Source organism: Arctopsyche grandis, chromosome 5, assembly GCF_051622035.1.
Source record: "Arctopsyche grandis isolate Sample6627 chromosome 5, ASM5162203v2, whole genome shotgun sequence".
In the NCBI taxonomy this organism is placed as follows: Eukaryota; Metazoa; Arthropoda; class Insecta; order Trichoptera; family Hydropsychidae; genus Arctopsyche; species Arctopsyche grandis.
This window is the reverse complement of record NC_135359.1, coordinates 5,582,632-5,605,072: the sequence shown is the minus strand read 5'-3', so window position 1 is coordinate 5,605,072 and position 22,441 is coordinate 5,582,632. Positions and strand designations below refer to the sequence as shown.

Below are 22,441 nucleotides of genomic sequence, written 5' to 3'. Positions count from 1 at the left end.
AATACAAAATAAATCCCTAAAAATAATTTATAATACACCCATATATACTTACCTGAAAAAACTGCATGCCATATATAATATTCCGTTTGTTACAGACATTACTAACAAACTAACCAGTAGATTCTATGACAGAATCACTAATAACCATACTAACACACTTGTGAAGAGTCTCGGTGATTACAACAAAATGTCTATACCCTTCAGGTATAAACACAGATTACCTAAACACAATCTGCTTTAGGTCATCGACTTTACAGAGTCTTTAATTAATATTATGTATGTATTAGATGTATTATAAACATTTATGAGGATTGTAAATAGGTTTTTGAGCTCTTTTTCCTATTATGCTTTAGATTAACATTAGAATAATATAATACTGTGATTACTAACCAAATTAAATTAAAATTGTAAAATAGAAAATGATCAGTATATCAGTAGCTATTAAAATAGATATAAGATGTATTGTGAACATAATTTCGTAATAATAAAAAGCATTTAAAAATCAAAAATCAAAAACCTGGCAATCTCTCGGTGGTTAGTATTAACACAAGTTGCTGTGACATTACATCACTTTTAATTATAATAAAATAAATACTGAAGTATTTAATTTAAAATGTTTGATGATGATTCATAACCATCTCGATAGTAAAATGAGATAAATTGTCATAAAAATAATGAAAATCAACCAGACAGCCAAAGAAATATTCAAAAGGTCGACATGTTTGTAATTCAAATAGATATTTGACTATACCAGGATGCAAAACAGGCAATTCTCGAGACAATTGCTTCATTGTCGTATGTTCGGTTATCCATTTGCCAATTGCCTCGCAGGTTGTTGTGCAAATTTAAATTTTAAAATGAGATCAATTCACAAGACGACCGCAAAGTCCTCTCCGTCAATTAATCATCCAAATTCCAACATATCGATTCACTTAAACTGGTGGGAGTTGAGAAGGCCTGTCGTTCTTACCTTCAACCGATGGGATGAGGAAAGGAAAAGGTGGCGAGAATTTCAAGCTTCGGGGAAGAAAAGGGTGGCAACGGGGTGGAACAGCTAGTCGACACAACAAATAGAAAAGTAAATTCTCCGGAGAAGGTTTAACAGGGGTGTAAATCAATTCACAAACAATAGAGAAAAGCCGGCACCTGCGAAGAGCGCGCCGCTTCAAAGCCAACCTCTCTATGCCACGAAATAAAAGCCCACCACTATATGCGGACAATTAAAATAAACTTTTTTTGTTATTTATCATCCTTATTTAACTTTGTTTATTTTTGTTGTTGTTGTAGAAGGTGACGGAATGTGGCTTCTGGTGACGATCAGCTTGCTGAGTGCGGCAACAAGCACACCTCAAAATTTAACATTGCCGATTTGTCCGGAACAGTGCATTTGCCTGTCTCAGACTCAGGTATAAATACAGATTTTTATTTAAATATATACACAAATATATTTTTTAAATATTTATTCACATTGCAAATTACCCTAATTTCAAAACCACATTATACTATGCAGTAGGCTCCTTAAGTAACAAACACATCGAATCACCGTTATAGTATAAACATTTTAACATTCATTATATAACCTATGAGTAAAGTAAAAATATATATTATGAGAGATAATGAGAGCCTATAATGCAAATTTTATAAGATATAGGCGTTTTATAGGCGTTTGAAAAATTAAAATCTGACAAGACGAGTGAGTGGCAGAAATTCAAACATCTAAGGTTACTACTATCTATTAAATGTCACCGTCTTCAAAAATTTCGAAAATTTAGAAATGTTTATTACGATTATTTTTTTACTATCGAACTATAAAAAATCAATTGAAATTTCCAACGTTAGCCAAACCGCACAAAATGGCAAAGTTTAAAATGATCGGAAGACATTAGGAATTTTGGATCAATCGTTTGCGAAGTGAAACATAGTAAAAAAGCCTGGTAAAAAATAAGCTTTTTAATCCCTATAAAGCTAAGCTATTGATAAATTGTAAGTTCAACTTAAAACGAGTATATCTATGATTATTTGAAAATATGTGTATTGTGTAATTAATGATAAAATTAAGATGTTCTGGGAAAAAAATTGCATATTTGATATCTCCATCTTTTATTGATCTACTTTTTTACCTACATATATAGATATATTATATAAAATATACATTTTTTCATCGGAATCTACTCAATAGCTTTCTGTTTTAAATAGAAGTTGAATCAAAAAATCTTTTATTTAGTTAATTAATTTAGGAAGTCTTTTCAAAATAGATAACTTTTATAATTTGTAGAATTCACTTATATGATATTTGCATTTTAATAAGATAAATATATATGTCACGACAAAACGTCCCTGGACAAAACGGTGAGCGACACAACGTCGCCGATAAAATGATAATGTGTGAAGATGAAAATCTATACACGTCGTTTGACATGTTAAATAAATACATATAAGATAAGATAATTTAATCGAAATTTCATCGTAAATATCAAACTCTATTGTAAGAACTTTCAAATTCTTCGTACTAATAAGGAAACATTAATTATTTCACTTTATTTATTGTTAAACTTTATTGTCACATATGAGTATCATATTTTGTCACATTATAATTTTGTCCGTAGACATAACATATGCCGCGTTATAATTTTGTACGTAGGCCAGCGGTTTCCAAACTGGGAGGCGCGGACTATTGCCAGGGGAGGCACCAAAACTTATTAATAAAAAAAAAAATTTCATACCATAATATCTACAAATAAATAAAACTTCATATCGTAGCTTAATAGTAAAAATTCAATGCATGGATGTTTATTTTTATTTTTCTTTCATCTTTATATATATACATTTAATTCCTATAAAAAATAATCCTATCTTAATATATTAAAAATTATATTAAAATAATGAGTTGGATATGTTTTCACTTTCCAAAGATTTCTGGGCCACAGCCAATATTGAAGCAAGTAAAAATCTTTTTACTGACCACTTGGATGGCTTAGTGCTGCATTTTTCCAATTATTTCGAAGACCTTGATTACTCAAAGTGTTTGTGGATACAGAATCTATTTGACTACATTGAAGAAGACGAAAAAGAAAAATTGATAGAATTATCATGCGATAGCTTACTAAAACAAAAGTTTCAAAATGAAACCATAATTAAATTTTGGATAAACCATGGTGGAGAGTATGAATCTTTGTATTGTAAAGCAATGCAAGTGCTTCTACCGTTGGTAAAGTATTATTTATGCGAAACGAGCTTATTGGCACTAGCTGCAATGAAAACTAAATATCGGGCCAGGTTAATAGTCGAAAAGGAGTTACGAGTGGCACTTTCCATATTGCCCCCAAGATTTGATAAACATTGTGCCAATAAACAACAACATCATTCGCATTAAATTTTAATGTGTTAGGTGTATTTTAACTAGTAATTTAATATAAAAATAAAAATATACGTATTCGAAGAAATTTATGTTATACCAAAACCTTTGTATTATTCTGTCTATTTTAGTGTTCAGTATTTTTTTTTAAATAAAGGTTTATTATTTAAAACGTGTCTATATTATTATATCTATTAAAAAATAAAAGGTAGGGAGGCGTGGAAAAAAAATTTTTTTTTAGGGAGGCGTAGTAGCATAAAGTTTGGAAACCGCTGACGTAGACATTATATCGCGTTATCATTTCGTCGGTGACGTTGTGTCGTTCGCCGTTTTGTCCAGTGACATTATGTTGTGGAACTGATACAATATCCTATTTTATTTGGCATGTATAGGTTTAAAAAATCAATAGCTTAAATAACCAGAATTAATATTTAAAATGAAACATAGCAATAATTTCCCAAAATAAATAATATAATGCAAAGCAGACAAAATAAAACACAAAATAATTAAGCTAATGGTGTTTAAAAATAGCAAAAACGTGTACGAATTTACATTTGAATTTGAAATACTCTTGACATTTAATTTTTTAGTACGTCAGATCACACGCAATCAAGTTATATATATTATATAATACATACATACATAGTACAATATGATCTATAATATGATATAATATCTACCGCTTAGCTTCAAACTAAATAAAGATACTAAAATTTAACTCTATGATTAATTATCATCCTTTGATTTTAAGCGTATTTTGTTTTGTGAATAAAAGCTTAGCTCTTTCTTTATGTAAAAATAGATTTTTAAAGAATGGATATTTACAATGTTAAAAATTTCAGGTGATGTGCAACAATGGCGGTCTCGTCGACATACCTATAAAATACCTACCACCCACCGTGGAGCAGCTTTCCTTGTCAAAAAATGACTTTCCGGTGATAAGGAGCGAGGCTTTCGCAGGTCTGAGAGCCCTCAAGAGGCTATCCATGGACGGAAATGCAATTTCCGCCCTTCGCCCTTTCGCATTTCGCGGTCTACCCCGTTTGAAAGAGCTGTCGATCCAACACTCAACTTTGGACACCATAGCTCAATTTACATTCGCCGGACTCCAGAACATCACGTCCATACTTCTGGGCCACAACAGGATCAAAAGGATCGAAGGATATGCCTTTGCTGGCACCTCAAACATAAAACACTTACGTTTGAACAACAATCCAATGCAAACAATAGAAACGAATGCATTTTCCGGTCTGAGCAACGTCGACCATCTTGTGTTCCCATCCGGTATTAAAAACATAGAGATAGACGCTTTCTCCGGTCTAGTCTCCGTAAATACTATAAAGCTAGCTTTCATGGATCTGTCGACGATGAAAAGGTACACGTTCAGAGGATTGTTGCACGTGAACGTCCTCTCCATACAGGAGTCCGATTTGGGTGTTCTGGAGTATGGCGCTTTTGAAGGATTGAGCTACGTGGGGCTGTTGAACATGTTCAATAACAAAATTGACGCCATCAGAGAATTCAACGTATCGTATAATAACAGCGTGAAAGCTATACGATTCCACGGGAACCATTTGTTGGAGAATCCCAATCCTGAAGCTGTTATCATAGAGGGTGTTACGAGATTGGTGGTCACGGCCAATCACTTTCCGTGCGATTGCAAAGCCAGGGGGATTGCCGATGGTCCGTTCGGCAATGCCACCTCTGGGGACTTTTTAGAGAGGAATTTCTGTATTTCGCCGATGGAGGTTCGCGGCAGGAGGATGAAGGATATGGAGAAGGATTTCTCGAAAGGATGCGATGCGAAAATTGTGAGCGGTCAAGGACCTGGAGAGCTTGCGGCCAAAGCTTCGCACGTCTCAGCACGCTCGTTACTCTTCAGCATAATTTTAATTAACGTTACGTTAACGTTATTCTACAGCTGATTATAAATTTCCATTTTCAATATAGTGCATACACAGTAGGCGAAAAAAACTATGCCCGTTTTTGGAAAGCTCATATTTTTTCATACAAGAGTGCTACAATAGTGAAATACATATGAAAATAAAATCGCCATCATTCTATTCTATGTATATAAATAGTCTTCTATTATACTCATATTACAACATTCTTGCTTTTTTATAGTTATTTTTCGTATTTGCTTTACTTGGTTAGTCCATTTCAATCACATTTCCCGTCCACAATCACGATAACCCTTTCATTGTCGTGCCCTCTACAATTCCTCTCTTCGGCGAGTTCCTCTTTCTTGTGAAGCTTGCCTCCATAGTATTCCAGATATGTCTTAAAATTAAATAATATATTCTTTTAGATACTATTTGAAGAGTTACTTTGACTTTTCTCACAATATTTCCCATCTAAAACTCTACTAAAGGCTTATCTTAGCTGCTTTATTCCATCCATTATTTTTCTCACCCAAATATTAATTCTTAAATTTTCTTTATCAGCTTGAAAATGCTTTTAATTAGATCCAGTGTTTTTCCTGTTTATTACATCCTCATAGATATAATTTGAAAGCTTATTTTAACCACTTCATTTTTGAATCGAAAATTTTTCTTTCTTGACAACTTTTATCCATTATATTCCACAGATTGCCAGTTGGAATCCTCAAAATCTCACGGGTACCATTTGAAGATTTCATTCGTCCATCTTCCGTCCAATCAAATCCCGTCCAATTCCAATTCAGAGTTTTTATTTATCCTATTTTGCGAACCACCTTGGCCCAATAGAAAAATCGAGATATGTATGTACATTTCACGGAAATTATTTTTTTACATATAATTTTCGGAAATAAAATGATATACATTTTATTCACATACATAGCATTGTTGATACACGAGATACAAATTTTCTACGAAACGGGTGTTGTTTTTTTCGCTCACTGCGTATATTGTATAAAACCAAAAATTCATAATTGTGCTTTGTACCTGTAACGTAACGAGAAAATAAAAAAATGTTTAATCAACTCTCCGCTTGGTATATAATGTTACACAAGAATTGTTGTTATACTATATTATAAGTATATATGCTGTGTTCAAAAATGGATATACGATTGAAAAATTAAAAACATATTTACATATAAGTATACGATCGCAGAATCAGCGGTGAATTATTACATATAAAATAATATATATTATAATAATACGGATTAAGATTTTTATATATATGTATAATATAATATAATATGATAGTATTGCCACAATTCGTTTGAAATTGATACGTAAGACGATAAGTTTCCAAAGACTGAACTTTCCAGACTGAAACGTCAATGTTTAAAAGTGGTTTCGTTCAATACGTACGATTTTAGCCTCGAGTTTCACATATCAGGGTGTTTACAGTATTAAATTGTGTCTATTTGAGTTATGTTTATGTGTAAACAATAATTATGACGTTAAATATGTATGTATGTATACAAGCATGTATATGTATGAACGTTGCTTCAATATGATTAATTACGTCAAATACGACATCGTATTTAATTCAATCATCGTATCAGCATTGTTTGTTTTTGTTATATACTTTTTTTCGGTGAAAATAAATAATTTTATTGAAATTGAGATGTGTTTTATTTCCAATATTCCCTTTGGCCTTATAATAATAATATTATTAAGGCGTTTATATTATAATATGTGATCATTAAATTTATAATATTTGTAAATACGTACACAGTGATGCATTCAATTACTTCATAAATTGGAAATTGAGTTTTAGAATGGGATTTAATTTCAAATCAGATTTAATCGCCCGTTTTATACATGGTTTAGAACATGCTACGATGATTTTAATTAAATCGGGATTAATATTTACAGTATGTGTTTGCATATTTTGTTTGAGTTGTTTTATAATTCCATATTTAATTATATACCAAATAATGAAAACATGTATAGGTATGTTCATATGTACATCAGACAATGCACTTTTGACCTTCTACGAAACTTGCAATAAATCAATAAAATAAATTTATTAAGCATTCAGAACATAATCTAGAATATATACATTGACTTATAAAGTAAAGTGAACTAATCGCATTTACAAGCATTTTTATAACTTATAATAATACTTCATTTAAAAATATATATATATACATAGTTTAACTTATTTGTTATTTATTCATTAAATATTTCGTAAATATGTAGCTATGAGCCGTAACATTTGATTACATTATATGAGCCGTTACATTTGAGAGTGGCGGAAGTCCAATTTTCAATTCCAATAACACTATTTCGGTTTGACTTAATACACAAATGGTCATAATTTATTTTAATTCGATATGTCCCCAGAATCTCGGAAAATCAGAATAAACGTATTACAAGCCAACAGTATTTTTAAATATTGTTAAACGCAAAACATTATATTTAATGATTTGCGACGTATGTATTTCTCGAAATTGAGGAAAGTAGGCTTACGCCAAATTCTATTATAAAACGGCTCATATATTCATTATTCATAAATATATGCAGCTGAATTTTCTTGCCACATAAAAAAAATGACTCTCGTAGTTGCGCAGTTTTATAATTTCATATTTAATTAATCAATTGCTTAATTTTGCAGATTGGCATTTATTTTATTTGATTTGTTTTGTTTCATACATACATATGTTTCAAAATTATTATTTTTTTGCGAAAATTGTTCTTTATATTGTATTCCATTTTATTTTCTTGGAAAAGAATTTAAGTAAAATCCTTCACATCCATCAATCATGCCGCTTTTGAAAGAATATTAAATCAAATATAAATAATCCCGATTATTAATTCATAAGAATATTTGGCTGCATCACTTTAATTGTAGACGATGATTATGCTATGAATATTACCCCAATATAATCAATAATATTAAGCAAACAGACACCGGTGATCTAACGTTGGATGGAGAAGTGTTAAAAAGAGTAAAAAGATTCAAATACCTGGGTGGGAACCAGATGAAGATCTAAGAATCCCCATCGAAATGGCTAGAGCAGAATTTATCAAAATGAAGGCGGCGCTTACAAACAAGCATCTCAATCTTCGTACGCGGTTGAGATTCTCGAAGAGCTACGTCTGGACAGTGTTACTATACGGATGGGAAACGTGGACTCAGAAGACCAGGATGATCAGCCGCATCGAATCTTTTGAGATGTGGGTCTACAGGCGTATGCTGAAGATCCCGTGGATCAAAAAGATATCGAACGAAGCTATCCCCAGCATGATGGGGAGAAGCAGGGAAATTGTTTCTTTCATCAAGCGGAGAAAGTTGGAGTACCTCGGATACATGTTACGGGGTTCAAAATACAAATTTTTCCGTTTGATAACCATGGGGAAAATAGAAAGGAAGAAATGGATTGGCAGGAAAAAGTTGTCTTGGCTTCGAAACATGTGCATGTGGACCGATATGAGCACCGAAGACTGTTCCGAGTCACTGAAGACCGATGCGGATATCTTCAAATAATTGACGAGGTGTTCGCCAACGTTCGGATGCGGACAGGGCATTAAGAAGAAGAAAAATCAATAATAAATATTAATAAAACTGATAATGTCACACTTTTCCAATGTCTTCTGCAATAAAAAAACCTTAATTAATTGGAAGTGTAAGAGGCTAGTTAGTACGTTCATTTTGCTTTTTCATCAAAGAGAAATTGGCATGGTAAGTATCCGGAATTGATCTAGTTAGTCACGAACCAATGAGCAAATAAACAAGCCTCGTAGCCTGTTCGCGGACCGAATCACTTTCGGATGCTGAGTGCATCTGCATTTCAATACGGGATGCATGCGGCTCGCGAGCTGAGTGCCATTACTAGTACCGATGTGATACCGACTGCAACACGTAGCCATTGTACACACACACGATGCACATATTTACATATACATATATATATTATTCACCCGAACTGCGTCAATAGCACGGTGCAGTGTGTTGCCTGCATTAGACGGGAGAGCAAATGCACCGGTTGCGGTTTTTGAATTAAAAACGTCCCGCGTTTTGGCCTCATCGCGCAAATGGACGAGGAAAAACAATGCACGGCTGGTATACACAGCGTTTGTATTGTTTCGACAAGAAGTGATGAGATGTCATATTATGTGTGTATAGATGCACTTTTTATGGCGTGGAAATATCCTCAGTATGTCGGTTGAATTTGTTATGAGTCGGCTGGAAGGGAATGCAATGTGAAATATGGAAATGTAGAGGGGATGCAAAAGTTTGAAATGTGAAGCGCTCACTCTTCTGGACGGAAGCGTTTTGTGGAAAATCGTGGTTTTTCCGGGTTTTGCTTTATAAAATCGAAAATTTAAGTCATTAAATTTCTTCTACAAGATCTGTTCTTGTCTTTGAATGTTTTAAAACATCAACCACGTTTTCATTGTATAGAAAATTTACCGCATTTTTATTGTGGAATATAGGAACGTTTATCAATGAATGAATATATAAATATGTATACACATTTAAATAAATACGGAAGTATTCGATTAATATACATATATTTTTTTAAGTAAATGCTAATGAAATGATTTTCTACGTTAAATTCGTAATAATATGAAGTTCATACATATAAACTAGAAAGGAAAAACCTTGTCCAATCAACTGAAATAGTTTTAATTTCGAATTTCTCTTTAGGTTATTTTGTTATGAAATTATTTTGGTTGATATATTATATATGTATACATATAGAGTATTTATCAAATTAAATTGAATGACACAATTTAAAATATGAATGATAAAAATCTTCTAATATTTATTATATTTGCTTGATAGAATAAGTTGAGCTGTAGAAAAAAAAACGTATTCGAGGATATTCAAATATAATATCTGAATGATTTATAAAGTAATTCAAGTTATCAAATACTTAATTATTCAAAATCATATTTCACATAAAGATAAGTTTAACATACTTTACATTTAGATGGTTTTAAGCTATTGAAATTCAGAATCACAGCTACAGTGATTCATTTTTAACATGGATTATAATCTATGTTCGCAATTCATTATTTTCTTTTAATATTTTTATAGGAGAAACAGTAGAATACTGATGACTAACATATTACAAAAAATCTTATCGAGAGTGGATATACATACAATATATGTACATATGTATCGAGGTCTTTAAATGAATATAACATATAAAAAATATAAGACTTGGTCTTTAAAAATTACTATTTATATATTATTTTTTCAATTTTTCCATATTTTTAGGGCAAGGCATTATGATGTCAGCACGTGCGGAAGATTCTTCGAATTTTATTTTATTGTATTTTTTTTCGGTCTCAATATTTGGCCACGGTTGCGAAACATCCTGTGCCGACAAGACACGAGGAAAAATTAAATATTTTCGTCTACGACGGGCTTATTTTTAGTGGTATGTTGTTTCTGTTACGGGTTTGTTTGATATTTCCTCGGGCCAGCAGTGCCGCATATTTGAATTTACATTCGAGAAAACAGATTACTTTGTGTAATCAATCAACGAAAACACGAACTTTCTTATGCCCTCCTATTTTATTATATACATATACATATGTATGTACGAGTGTATATTTAAGTTTATTTTATTTGTTTTAATATCTCTGCCCTATAATATTTTCATTTCGATACCTACTGTACATAGGTTTTTATTTTCGTATCATGGATGTTGGGACATTTGCGCATAAGTAATGCCATTTGTGGTCCTGTACTATGTTGTAAGCTTATGTGTAATTCTAATTTTATATTGAATTCTACTAAAAATAAATTTCGTTATATATATATATATATATATATATATATATATATATATATATATATATATATATATATATATATATATATATATATATATTATGTTTTCTTCGCTGCTATTTTCTTAAACGACAAATAAAAAAATGAATATTTTTTTAGTTCTTGATAAATATTAGAAATTTTAGTTTGTGAATAATTAGTTGTTTTACCCAGCTTCGCTCAGTGTTTAAACATTATTCATTATAAACAGCTAAAACATGGCGAATCAAAATAGTAAATATTCATTTGTTTTTTATTAAATTTATTTGAATCGAAAAAAAAATATATCGAATCACTTACTGAGAAATAAAACCGGGAAAAAAACCTCTTAATAATAATATTGGTAATTACGATTTTACGGACGCGAATGTTTGAAGCGCCATTGTATAGTTAAGGAAATGTGTTCGTTGGTAACCAAGTAACCAGTTGTGTTACAACCATCATTATTGTGGCATTGCAACGCATGCCGGATTCAGATAGTACTTTTATAAAGCAAGGATATATATGTATGTACATACATAGGTATGTATGATATGGTGACTGAGTGAACAAATCTAACCACACACATGCCTTCTGTAAAAACAAGATTTTATCCAGACAAACAACAATGTAAAATTCATTAGATTATATATTTTTAAATTATAATTTATACAATCTAAAAAAAGCATTCAATCATTATAAAATGATACAATAGCAGATTTATATGATATGCAAGACGGAATCAAAACAAAGCGAAAGAAATAGAACCGCGACGGAACAGTAGGGCACCCCTGGCGCAAATAAACGCGGTGGCGAATTTGTATCAAAGTTTAACATCTGCTTTATCCGGGGGGGGGGGGGCTATGTTAAACAATACATAGTATTATATAATATATAATACAAACAGTGTCGGTAGGCTCATGGGTAAGCTTGTGCGGTTGACCGCTCGCCGTGTCTGCAGTGACCACACGAATGTCGCAGCTGCTGAGCGCAACAACCGCCGAACCGAGACCACTTGCTCCTTGGAAATGTTAAATTTGCGGTGGATATCATAATCAGCGTCAGACCATTCGTCAACGAGGACATTCCGACCTAATTCCATTTCGGCTTCCGACCTAAACGCCATGCCTCGGGGGATAATGCGAACGAGCGGTTTGTATTGCAAAGCGGCGACATTTTGACTTGTGTGATGTGAAACTACGCATGCAATTTTTTAAATGTGAAACTACGTATTTCGTGAGGGTAAATATCGTTGCGTAGGGGTGAGTTCAGCGATCTGAATAAATGGCCAAAGTCACTTGACAGCATTTCAACGACTCAGGAGGTGTACACGGAAGCGCCGCTCACTCCAGAATCATCTGATCTATCGTGTGTACCTCCTTAGAAGGAAAAGTTACACAGTATATATGTAGCTTCCCCGATCCATTATTGTGTCTATTGTCAAATACTTAGAATTATACTTGAGTTTTTTCGTAAAGAGCACACATTTTGAAGTGAAAAAAATAGTGGAAGAAAAATCGAACAAGAGTAAGTTTGACGGATACTTACCAAATTTTATACATAGCTTGATATTAAGCTTAAACTTCTAGATATGAAATTTAATTTCAATAAACTAAAAGGTTTCTGAGAAAAACAGATGAACTGAATATGCACATATATATATATATATATATATATATATATATATATATATATATATATATATATATATATATATATATATATATATATGTATATGTTACACCGAATCCATGAAATTGTCTATTACACGCATTCGGCAAGAGAATTGCCGAATGCGTGAACGGATTCCGTAAATTCTTTGCCGAATGCGTGAACTGGACAGCGTGTTATATTATTACCAAGTGTCAAAGTGACAGCTGAATAAGTATATTTAATTTAGTTTAATTTACATATTATTATGTATAATATAACTACATACATATGTTTCACTGTTAAAATATTGATCAAAATTAGGGCTTCCAAGCCGGTTTAAACCGAAACCGAAAAGCCGGCTTTTTGACCATTTATCAAAAAACCGAAAACCGGCTTTTTGGCTTGATCAACCGGCTTTTTAAGGTTTTCTTTAATTAATGTTTTTTTCCTCAACATTACCAATTATGAATTTCAAATTGTGTATAAACTCTCTTAGGTAATAGGCGTATATTTATTTGAACAAAAAAAAGGTACATACTTTCTTTCTTGAGCGGTTTCTTTGAGATTTAGTAATGGACCAAGACCAATAAAATATTATTGAAAGTATGTAGTTTCAATGACCTACGCAACTTCAGGTATAAAAAACGTTACTATCGCAAATCCTTGTACATATGTACTTGTCAACAACAAAACAGTAGTCGTAAACTCAAATGATTTATTGCAAAATGCATAGGAATTTCAGAAATATAATTGATTTTTCTTCGAAGGAATTGGAAGGCCACATACCTACTTTTATTGTGGATTTAAAATGAATTTGTTTCCGACATTTGCAACGGTTTGTTTTTGGATTTTGGATTTTATCTATATCTTTGATATCTCTTTATATCTATCCATGATTCCTCGACAGTTCTTAATATCTATCCATGATTCCACAATTATAGTTTTTTTGCGAGGTTACACATTATTTTTTGAATAATATATTATTGATAGTAACTTATTTAAATCATTTAATTATTTGTGCGTATTCTGCCATTTTACGGTTGTGATATATTATACAAATTGTATTTATTGTAATATTTGTAAAAATAATATAAAATAATGATCTTATGAAAGTTCATAATGTTTATAACTCAATTTAATTCATAAAAAACTATTTTTTTGCATAATATAATATATATTTACATTTTTTTTCGATATAAAAATTTTAAACTTTAAAAAAAATCTTAATTTTCTAAAACCGGTGAAAACCGGCCAACCGGCTTTTTATTTATAAAAAAACCGAAAACCGGCTTTTTATTTCGGGCGGCATTTTGGAACCCCTAGATCAAAATGTATAAAAATGGCATTAATTTATGTATAAGTCATATGAGATGATCGAAACATATGTATATATATGTATATACATAATAATATGTAAATTAAACTAAATTAAACATCCTCATTCAGCTGTCACTTTGACACTTGTCCACGCTGTCCAGTTCTAAAAAACAACACCGGAGCGCTGCTGTCTATTTGCCGACTCCATGCTTTGAGCAGACAAATTCTTGCCGAATACACGCATTCGCCTAAAAATTTGCCAAATCCGTGAACTGGGCAACATGCTTGCATTTTTCACGCATTCGGCAATTCTCTTGCCGAATGCGTGAAATAGACAATTTCACGGATTCGGTGTAACATATATATATAATAATAATAATTTTTCGTAGAAAAGTATCCAAATTTGAAAAGAGTACTTCAAAGAAAATGTTTATATTCAACTAAAACTTTCACATTACAAATATTATATTAAATTATACTTAGTTACGTGTATTATATGACGCATGAACCCATTTTTTAAGTAAATTGACCACGAACAAACTTTTCACTTTGAAAAGTTTATTTGGTTCCAGTGCGAAAATATTCGACAGACTTCAAAATAAGACAAAAAACGTTTAATTAAATTGAAAAATGTTGATTTAAATTACAAGAAAGTATGTGTATCGGTGCCATTTTTATTTCTTCGCTTGCAAGAAAAACAGCGCCCGGAAAAGCCGACTATTTTCCGGCGTCGACGTAGATTTTTTCGTAATTTTGTCTGCTTCACGGTTCAGCAGGTAGATTATCCAGTTAGTATGTCATGACTATGTGATGACTCTGGAGACACGGCTGCGAACAAAAATCGAAACTTCAGAAGCCTTAAAAATTCCCAGATTGAAAATGGGCTACGGAAAAATATATTTCGTGTACTTATTTAATATAAATTTTAATTCAAAAATTCGACGAAATAAATAATTGATTCTTTCATTGGAAACCTTATGGGAAAAAGAAGTGAGGGTGGGTTAGATGTGAAGTTCTCGGTAGTGGGTGAATTTGTGGGGTTCAAAATACCCCATAGGTACATGGCGATGGCGCTTCGGAAACCCGCATCGACAACTGGGGTTCTCACGGGGATCACTGCCGAAAACAAGGGACTCCCATAAGCCACTTCTTATCGAAACAACAACAAATTTATACGGAATTTTCCTTTTTGCACGCGGAAAACCTATCCGCATTGATAGAATAAACTTATGCAAAATAATATATTATGCGCACCTATACAAAACTATTCACTTTTTTCCTGTGAAACGGTTAATATCTATATATAAACATACATATACATTACAAAATATACATACATACATACATATATATATACATGTACATACATATATCTTGGCAATTTCGGTGGAAGGTTTTATTGTTTTTCAAAATCAAAACTTAATCTTAGATTTATATGTACCTATACACATATTTTATTTTATTTTATTTATTGAAAAATCATCAGACCACAAGATGTAGAAATGCATAAAAACAAAGAGTAAATATATAATATATAAAACATCCAGGTCCAATTACAGATTTTTACAAAGATAAACAAATAAAAGGAGAAATACAAGATAAACAAATGAAAAAGAAAGGAATAAAAGCTATAACATGACTAAATATCACATTGCATAACTAAACTAAAGAGTTAAAATATTGGAAAAAGGTTATAAAATAGAATAGAAGAAGAAATGAATCAATCGGTCAAGATTCTCTTGATATTAGTCCTGAATTGATGTAAGGAAATACCGAACAGATCAACCTCATTCAGCTCCCCGTTAAACATACGATAAACACGCTGCAGATAAGAATACTTTTAGGAACTAGTATTAAAAGGATTAAGTGAAAAGAGTGTAACGTGTCTAGAATACCTAACTGGGATCCTGAAATCAACCCTACTCAGTAAATCAGAACAATCAAGGAAACCATTTATGAGCTTAAAGAAGAATGTAGCATCAGTAAGTCGTCGCCTGATTGTTAAAAGATAGGATTTTTAAAATATCGGGAGCAGTAGAATGGTTATAGGTAGGAAAAATGTAGCGTAATGATTTAATAAATTTAAGTTATACTTTTTCAATACAATTAATATGGGCTAAATTAAAAGGTGACCAGATAATTGAGGCAAATTCAAGGTTACCTTACAAAGGAAAAATAAATGGATAAAATAAAATATATAAATGGATACTCATTGAAAGTTGATAAATCATTTGTAATATGTATTTACAAGCAATAGGTATGTGCTATGAAATAGTATACCGAATCTTAAATTTAAATTTTTTTGTACATATATACAACTAAAGTTGGTTTTTTTAGCTGTTTTCTTTGTATGCACACCAACATTAAAATTAGGTAATATTATAAATATTAACAAGAAAAACTATTAATATTACTGGATCAGTAACAATTAAAATAGACTTAATAATAATACGTACATACATGTGTACATATGTATGTACGTCAAATTAAATAATTATAACAATCTTAGATTAATACAGTATATTAAATTAATATAGCAAAGATATGCTATTTTAAATGAAAAAAAATTAAATATTATATAAAATTAATGTCTGTTTGTTTGTCTGTCCCGTATAGGCTCCTAAACCACTCAACCGATTACAATGAAACTTTCAGGATTTGTTGTATGCATGTTTGGAAAGCTTACTATAAAAAAAAATTGCCCAAAAACGGTAAGGAAAACGGAATAAACGGGAATGAGTGGCATTGCAACATTATAATTTCAAATGTTTTCGCGTTGCGACCTGCGTTGTTAGGGTAAAATAAACAAACAATTGAATAATTTCAAAGGAGTTCGCTGTCTGCATTTTCTCGGCAAATGGGAACGGGAACGGTAACGAGAACGGGAACGCGACGGGAACGGGAACGGGAATTGCATGCGTTATTGTGGCATTACAACGCATGTCGGGTTCAGCCTGTATCATATAAATTTAATGTATAAAATTATTGAATAAAATTTTATGTATTATTTAGTATAGTTATATTTTTATGGCCTTATTTTTATACTTCTTCTCTGTTGGTTGGAAAAGTTGGAAAATAACAAATCCCGGGCTCCGACACATGTTATATTTTAATATTCTTCACAACCTTTAAATACATTTTTTTATCAAAGCTACGTATGTAATATTGATGTTTAAATTGTGTATTTGAATAAAAATAGTAATCTAGCCGACTTGGATTGGAACTATTGGTTATTTTTTCATATCATAGTATTATTTTTAATAGTATCGGTTGGTAAATGGAAATTTGAACTTTCAACCACGGATCAATTGAAATAATTTATACAATGGGGTAGTTTTTACTATGAAATATGATATGCGAGAAGAATCATTGGTTCAACGTTCGGCATTGTTTACATAAGTCGATTTCGGGGATGAAAATGATCAAACGAAACGAGTGGCGCAATCGATGTTATAAATTTTCATGACACCCCCTCGTTTCAGGTGTATCAAAATTTGCATAGTTTCGCAATGAAGCGATGTCGGGCGAAAGCTTTATGTTTATCTTACTTAAGGAAGGTCGGGTCGGGTCGGGCCACAAGTCCGGGCCCGGCCGCAACTAGGGACCTCTCAAGCCACTTCTTAACGCTCGGAAAATTTGTTACGCTTTGACGCGGGTTTTTCCACCGGTCGACAACATCTGCAAACTTTCCTTCGAGACCGGATGTCGTTGACTTCGCCGTAAAGCGACCATGACGCGGAAATTCGTTCCCCAACTTTTCTAGTTACGAATATGTATAGCAAAATTTAGACGATTTCCTGGTTTTAGGCATGAATTGGAGTACCTACGCACACGTGTACCATTAACAAGATTAAATTTAAAAAAAACTGGAATGAGTTGAAAAGTCGCAATTACAGTTTTCAAATTTTCTATCATTGAGCGGTAAATACAGTACAATTATTTTTAATATACAGCAGGTAGAACAAAAATATATGGAAAAATACTAAAGAAATAATATAAAATGGACTTATGTATATCGATGAGAAACTTTATTGAATGCGAATATCATAATACATGACCCTTCCTTTTAAAATTCATCAAAATTCGGTCTTCGTATTTTAATTTTTACAAATCTCTTTTATGTTTCACCTTCGACTACAATTCTGAAAAAAATTTTCCTCTTATCCGATCGTTTTCATTCTTTGCCATATTGCTCATTTTGTTCATCAATATAAGTTAATGTATCCTTCGCCATTACAATGGTGAAAAAATATCGTATTATGGTGCCTACGGACTAAACCAACCAACCAACTTTTTAACCAGCAAACCAGTAGCGTACAAAATATCGAAATAAAAATTAAATTTTAAAATTGAAATTAAATATCAAAATTAAAACTATTATTATTATATTAAAATTAAATTCAAATATCAAAATAAAATTATAATCATTATATTAAAATTAAAATAAAATATTGCAAGTTAAAACAGAACATGCACAATTTAAATAAATTTTCGAGATAAGATCATCAACAATCACATACAGGTAATCCTCAACTTAAGATGTTTTGACTTACGAAGATACGCACTAAGGTCGAAAAAAAATCAAAGAATTATTATTTTTACTTCCCCGTAATGCACAGCTACTGAGAATATATCATGTATTAGTATGAGTGATCATGCGATCGTCGCCAATCCGTTGCGTTGTCGGTACATCCATCGAAATTTTTTTAGTCTTCAATTGTTTCTCTCGTCGAAATAAATCAAATAATTAAATCCATCTCAGAGGTAAAATTTATCGGATAATGTGTGATTATTAATTTTATTTCGACGAAAGAAAAAAAAAGCCCTTTGACAAATCACCGACAACCGACACCGACGGTTTTTTTTGTTAAATGTTTCATCGAAGGCCGAAATACAGTAGTATATCGTGACGACTTTTAAGAAATAATAACAAGATTTTTTTTCGCTCGTAATCAGAAAAAATTAAAATATTTCTCTGGTTGTAAATGCGTATCGTCGTAATTCAAAACATCAACGATGATCGAATTTTAGCTCAATGTCGCTCTTTAGCTTAATTTTGATATTTAATTTCAATTTTTTAATTTAATTTTTATTTCGATATTTTGTACGCCACTGGTTTTAAAAGTTGGCCTATAATCGTCGTTGGTTTGGTCCGTACGCAGCATTAGACGCGTTTGAAAATTCTCCCATGTATAAGTGCCTGACGATAATCGCCCAAAATTTCGGTTGCATTGTTCGCTTACTGCGATCGCTTTGGCGTTTTCTTGGTGAATTTCCGTTTTCACCGTCATCTAGCTTTCATTGCTTAAACGCCTATAATTATTTCTTTTTCACTCTATATTTTTTACATGGAATTATTTCATATATTCTGACGCGGTTTTGTCGCCGGTTTTTTGCTGGGGTGGTTTTATCCGCGCGGGGTTATGTCTCTCGCAGTTATATCGGGGCGCTTTTGATTGTCGCGCAAGTTGGGGTACCAAAAAGGTATGCCAAACTTGTTTTTTTCGAATCGAAAACTGTTAAAACAAATAAACAAACATTAATTTTTACATTAATAAAATAAGATTATGCTATGTATAGTTACAAGGATCTTTTATATGTTTTTACTTTGTCTATGTATGTACGTAGTAACAATATATGAAGTTTTGTGATCATTCGAACTGGAGATTTTGACTGATTCGAACTCAGAATTGATCACTGATCACGTTTTAATGATCTAGAAAAAAATGTGTGTGTCTGTGTATTTTGGGGATTTTTTTAAACACCGTTAGTCTTATCGTATTGAAACTTAGTAATAGTACTTGAAATTCTTATCGACACGACGTAAATTTTTTTCAAATTTTTAAATTGACCAGAAATGGTTCCTCCCCTTATATGTACATAGATGTCCTCTTTTTTAAGTTTTTGAATCCAATTATCTCCTAAACCACTAACTGAATCGGACTGAATTTTTTTTATTATAAAAAATATTAGAGATATTTTGGATTTAATACAAGTTGGGCTTAAGTCTCATTATTAAAGTATGGAAAAATAAATTAAAATTTATAAATAATAAGGAGTTGAGTGATATTTCGAATGTAGTTAAAATCAAGTATTATTACTTACTAAAGTGTGGATGGTTTAACTGCAGAGGTTAAAACAAACATGGACTTACATACATGTATTTAGGTCAATTTAGGAATCAATTTATGTTAAGAGACGGATATTGTCCCGGATGCATGGTAAGTGTCCTCGGTTGTACCAGTACCGTAGGTACCAGGTACCTTTAAGGGCCAATGAAATGAAACCCGTTAGCATACTACATGTTGTTGAAGTATATTAGAACAAATTGTGACAAACCAATTGAGAGAATTTACTAAATATTGGTATTTCTTAAAATATTATTTGCTGTTGCCAGCAGCATATATCAATGGTTAGCGTGTTATGCTTACAACAGAGATGTCACGGGTTAAATCCCTGGCCCAGTGTCAATTTATCTGATTTCGTTGAAACTATTCCATCAAATTGGCAAACTTGTCCTATTTCGAGTTTTCAGCATCTTGAATTTATCGATTTAAAAATATAAATCTAAAAATTCATTGATTTAAATTTTACATACATTGCTACAAAAATATATGTTAAATTTATTAATTTATACATATACATATGTCTCTGTGATTCTATGTATAATTAGTCTATACATTATTGATCTTTATAATTGGCCAGTAAGGCGCATTGGGGTTTAACTGTTAGACCTTCTAAATAAAATAAAGAATGATTTATTTAAAGAACAAATAAATGATTGTTTGACTGAGGATCAACCGGGCTTACGATAGTGGCATTCAAGTGAAACAGGGCTTCGATTGGTTATTTTTATTTGTATAGGAACGATTGACAACACAAATAAGGAGGTTGAAGCTGTATTTAGACAGGATATTTTTAGAGAAATTAAGTAAGTTCGGATTGCGTGAGAGAGTTTTAAGTTGGTTTGAATTTTATCTGAATAATAGAAGACAAAATGTAAAATGGTTTAAAAAATTGTGGCTATTCCATATGGAGTGCCGCATGGGTCTAAATAAGGATCTCTATTGTTAATTTTTATGGTATATAAATGATTTGGTGAAAATATTTGATATATATATATCTTATTACGAAAAAAATGCTAAATAAATAAATAAAAAAGTTACATTTTTCATTTCATGGCAAATAAATATCATCAATCACAACATTTGCAATACTTTGTTTGTAGTTAGTTGTTTTTGCACACTCTTTTAATTATATTCAGTTTATTAATTCAATACTGTAAACAAACTAGCAAATATTCTACAATATTTTAACATTAAATTCTACTCTCGAATTCACTATCATTGTATCAAAAACAAAAACGACATTCAATTATTCAAATATGTAAATTTACGATAACTTGCTAAAACATTTCATTTATGCATAAGCATGAAGTGCATTGAATTTATTCACGTGCACGAGATAAATTAATCAAGGCATTTAGAACTAATATTAAAAACTCGTACGGTTATGGATATCATAAATGAGTATACATACATATATTATAAGTAAATTTGTATACATATGTATAATAAAATTTTTATTCTGACAAAAAAAGACAAAATTTCTATTCCGGTTGTAGGATTTGATTCAAATTTTTTGAATTACTTATAATACACATGAAATATCAAGAAGATTTTTTTGACCAATTTATGTACATATATGCAGCTGTCTGTTCTCTTCAGGACATTCTGCGCATTTCTTCTTCCTTATTCCTTATGAAATAGTGTTTTAATAAAAATTACTACTTCCGGTTTACGAATTCTGACCAAAACCTTATCAACTCTAAGTTAGTACATAAAAAATACAAATATAAATTTTCAGCTTGATACGCTCGGTGTTGTGGAAAAAAATCGTGTGATCACAACATTTTTGATTTTTCTAAGAGGAAAAAATCCCACCTCCGGTTTATTCAATTTTTTGTGATTTTTTTATTTTCATCACATTGATATAAGGATTATACTTGAATTTACTCATGAAGGGCACACATGTTTAAGAGGTCGAAAAAAACAGTGGAAGAAAAATCTGATAATATAAATGTATATCTCCGTTACATAAATTACATTATTGGAAAACATTCAATACAATGAATTCAAACAGTGTTCATAATTTAATTATGCACTATTGGTTACATCTACCTATTCATACATATGTGTTATATAATAACGAATCAACTAGTAATGCCTGTGGTAGAATTCATACACCGCAAATTATGCATTCAATCATTTACAGGTGCTTACATTTATTGTTACAATATATTATACAATTTAAATATACATTTTAACTAATAAAATGTCAAGTTAAAAATATACTTCTCTACAATAAAGTCGATTTTCCAATGAAACCTAGCGTGAATAAGCTTAGTAACTACCATAA

At 31.3% G+C, this 22,441-nt stretch overlaps 1 protein-coding gene across 1 annotated transcript; it reads left to right on the top strand.

Moving 5' to 3' along the window:
- The first annotated feature begins 755 nt into the window (after window positions 1-755).
- LOC143912273 (uncharacterized) lies at window positions 756-5,280 on the top strand. Its single transcript, XM_077431556.1, has 3 exons — window positions 756-1,053; window positions 1,288-1,406; window positions 4,198-5,280. Exons 1-3 carry the CDS (start codon window positions 756-758, stop codon window positions 5,278-5,280), a joined length of 1,500 nt encoding a protein of 499 aa, XP_077287682.1.
- The last annotated feature ends 17,161 nt before the right edge of the window (window positions 5,281-22,441 follow it).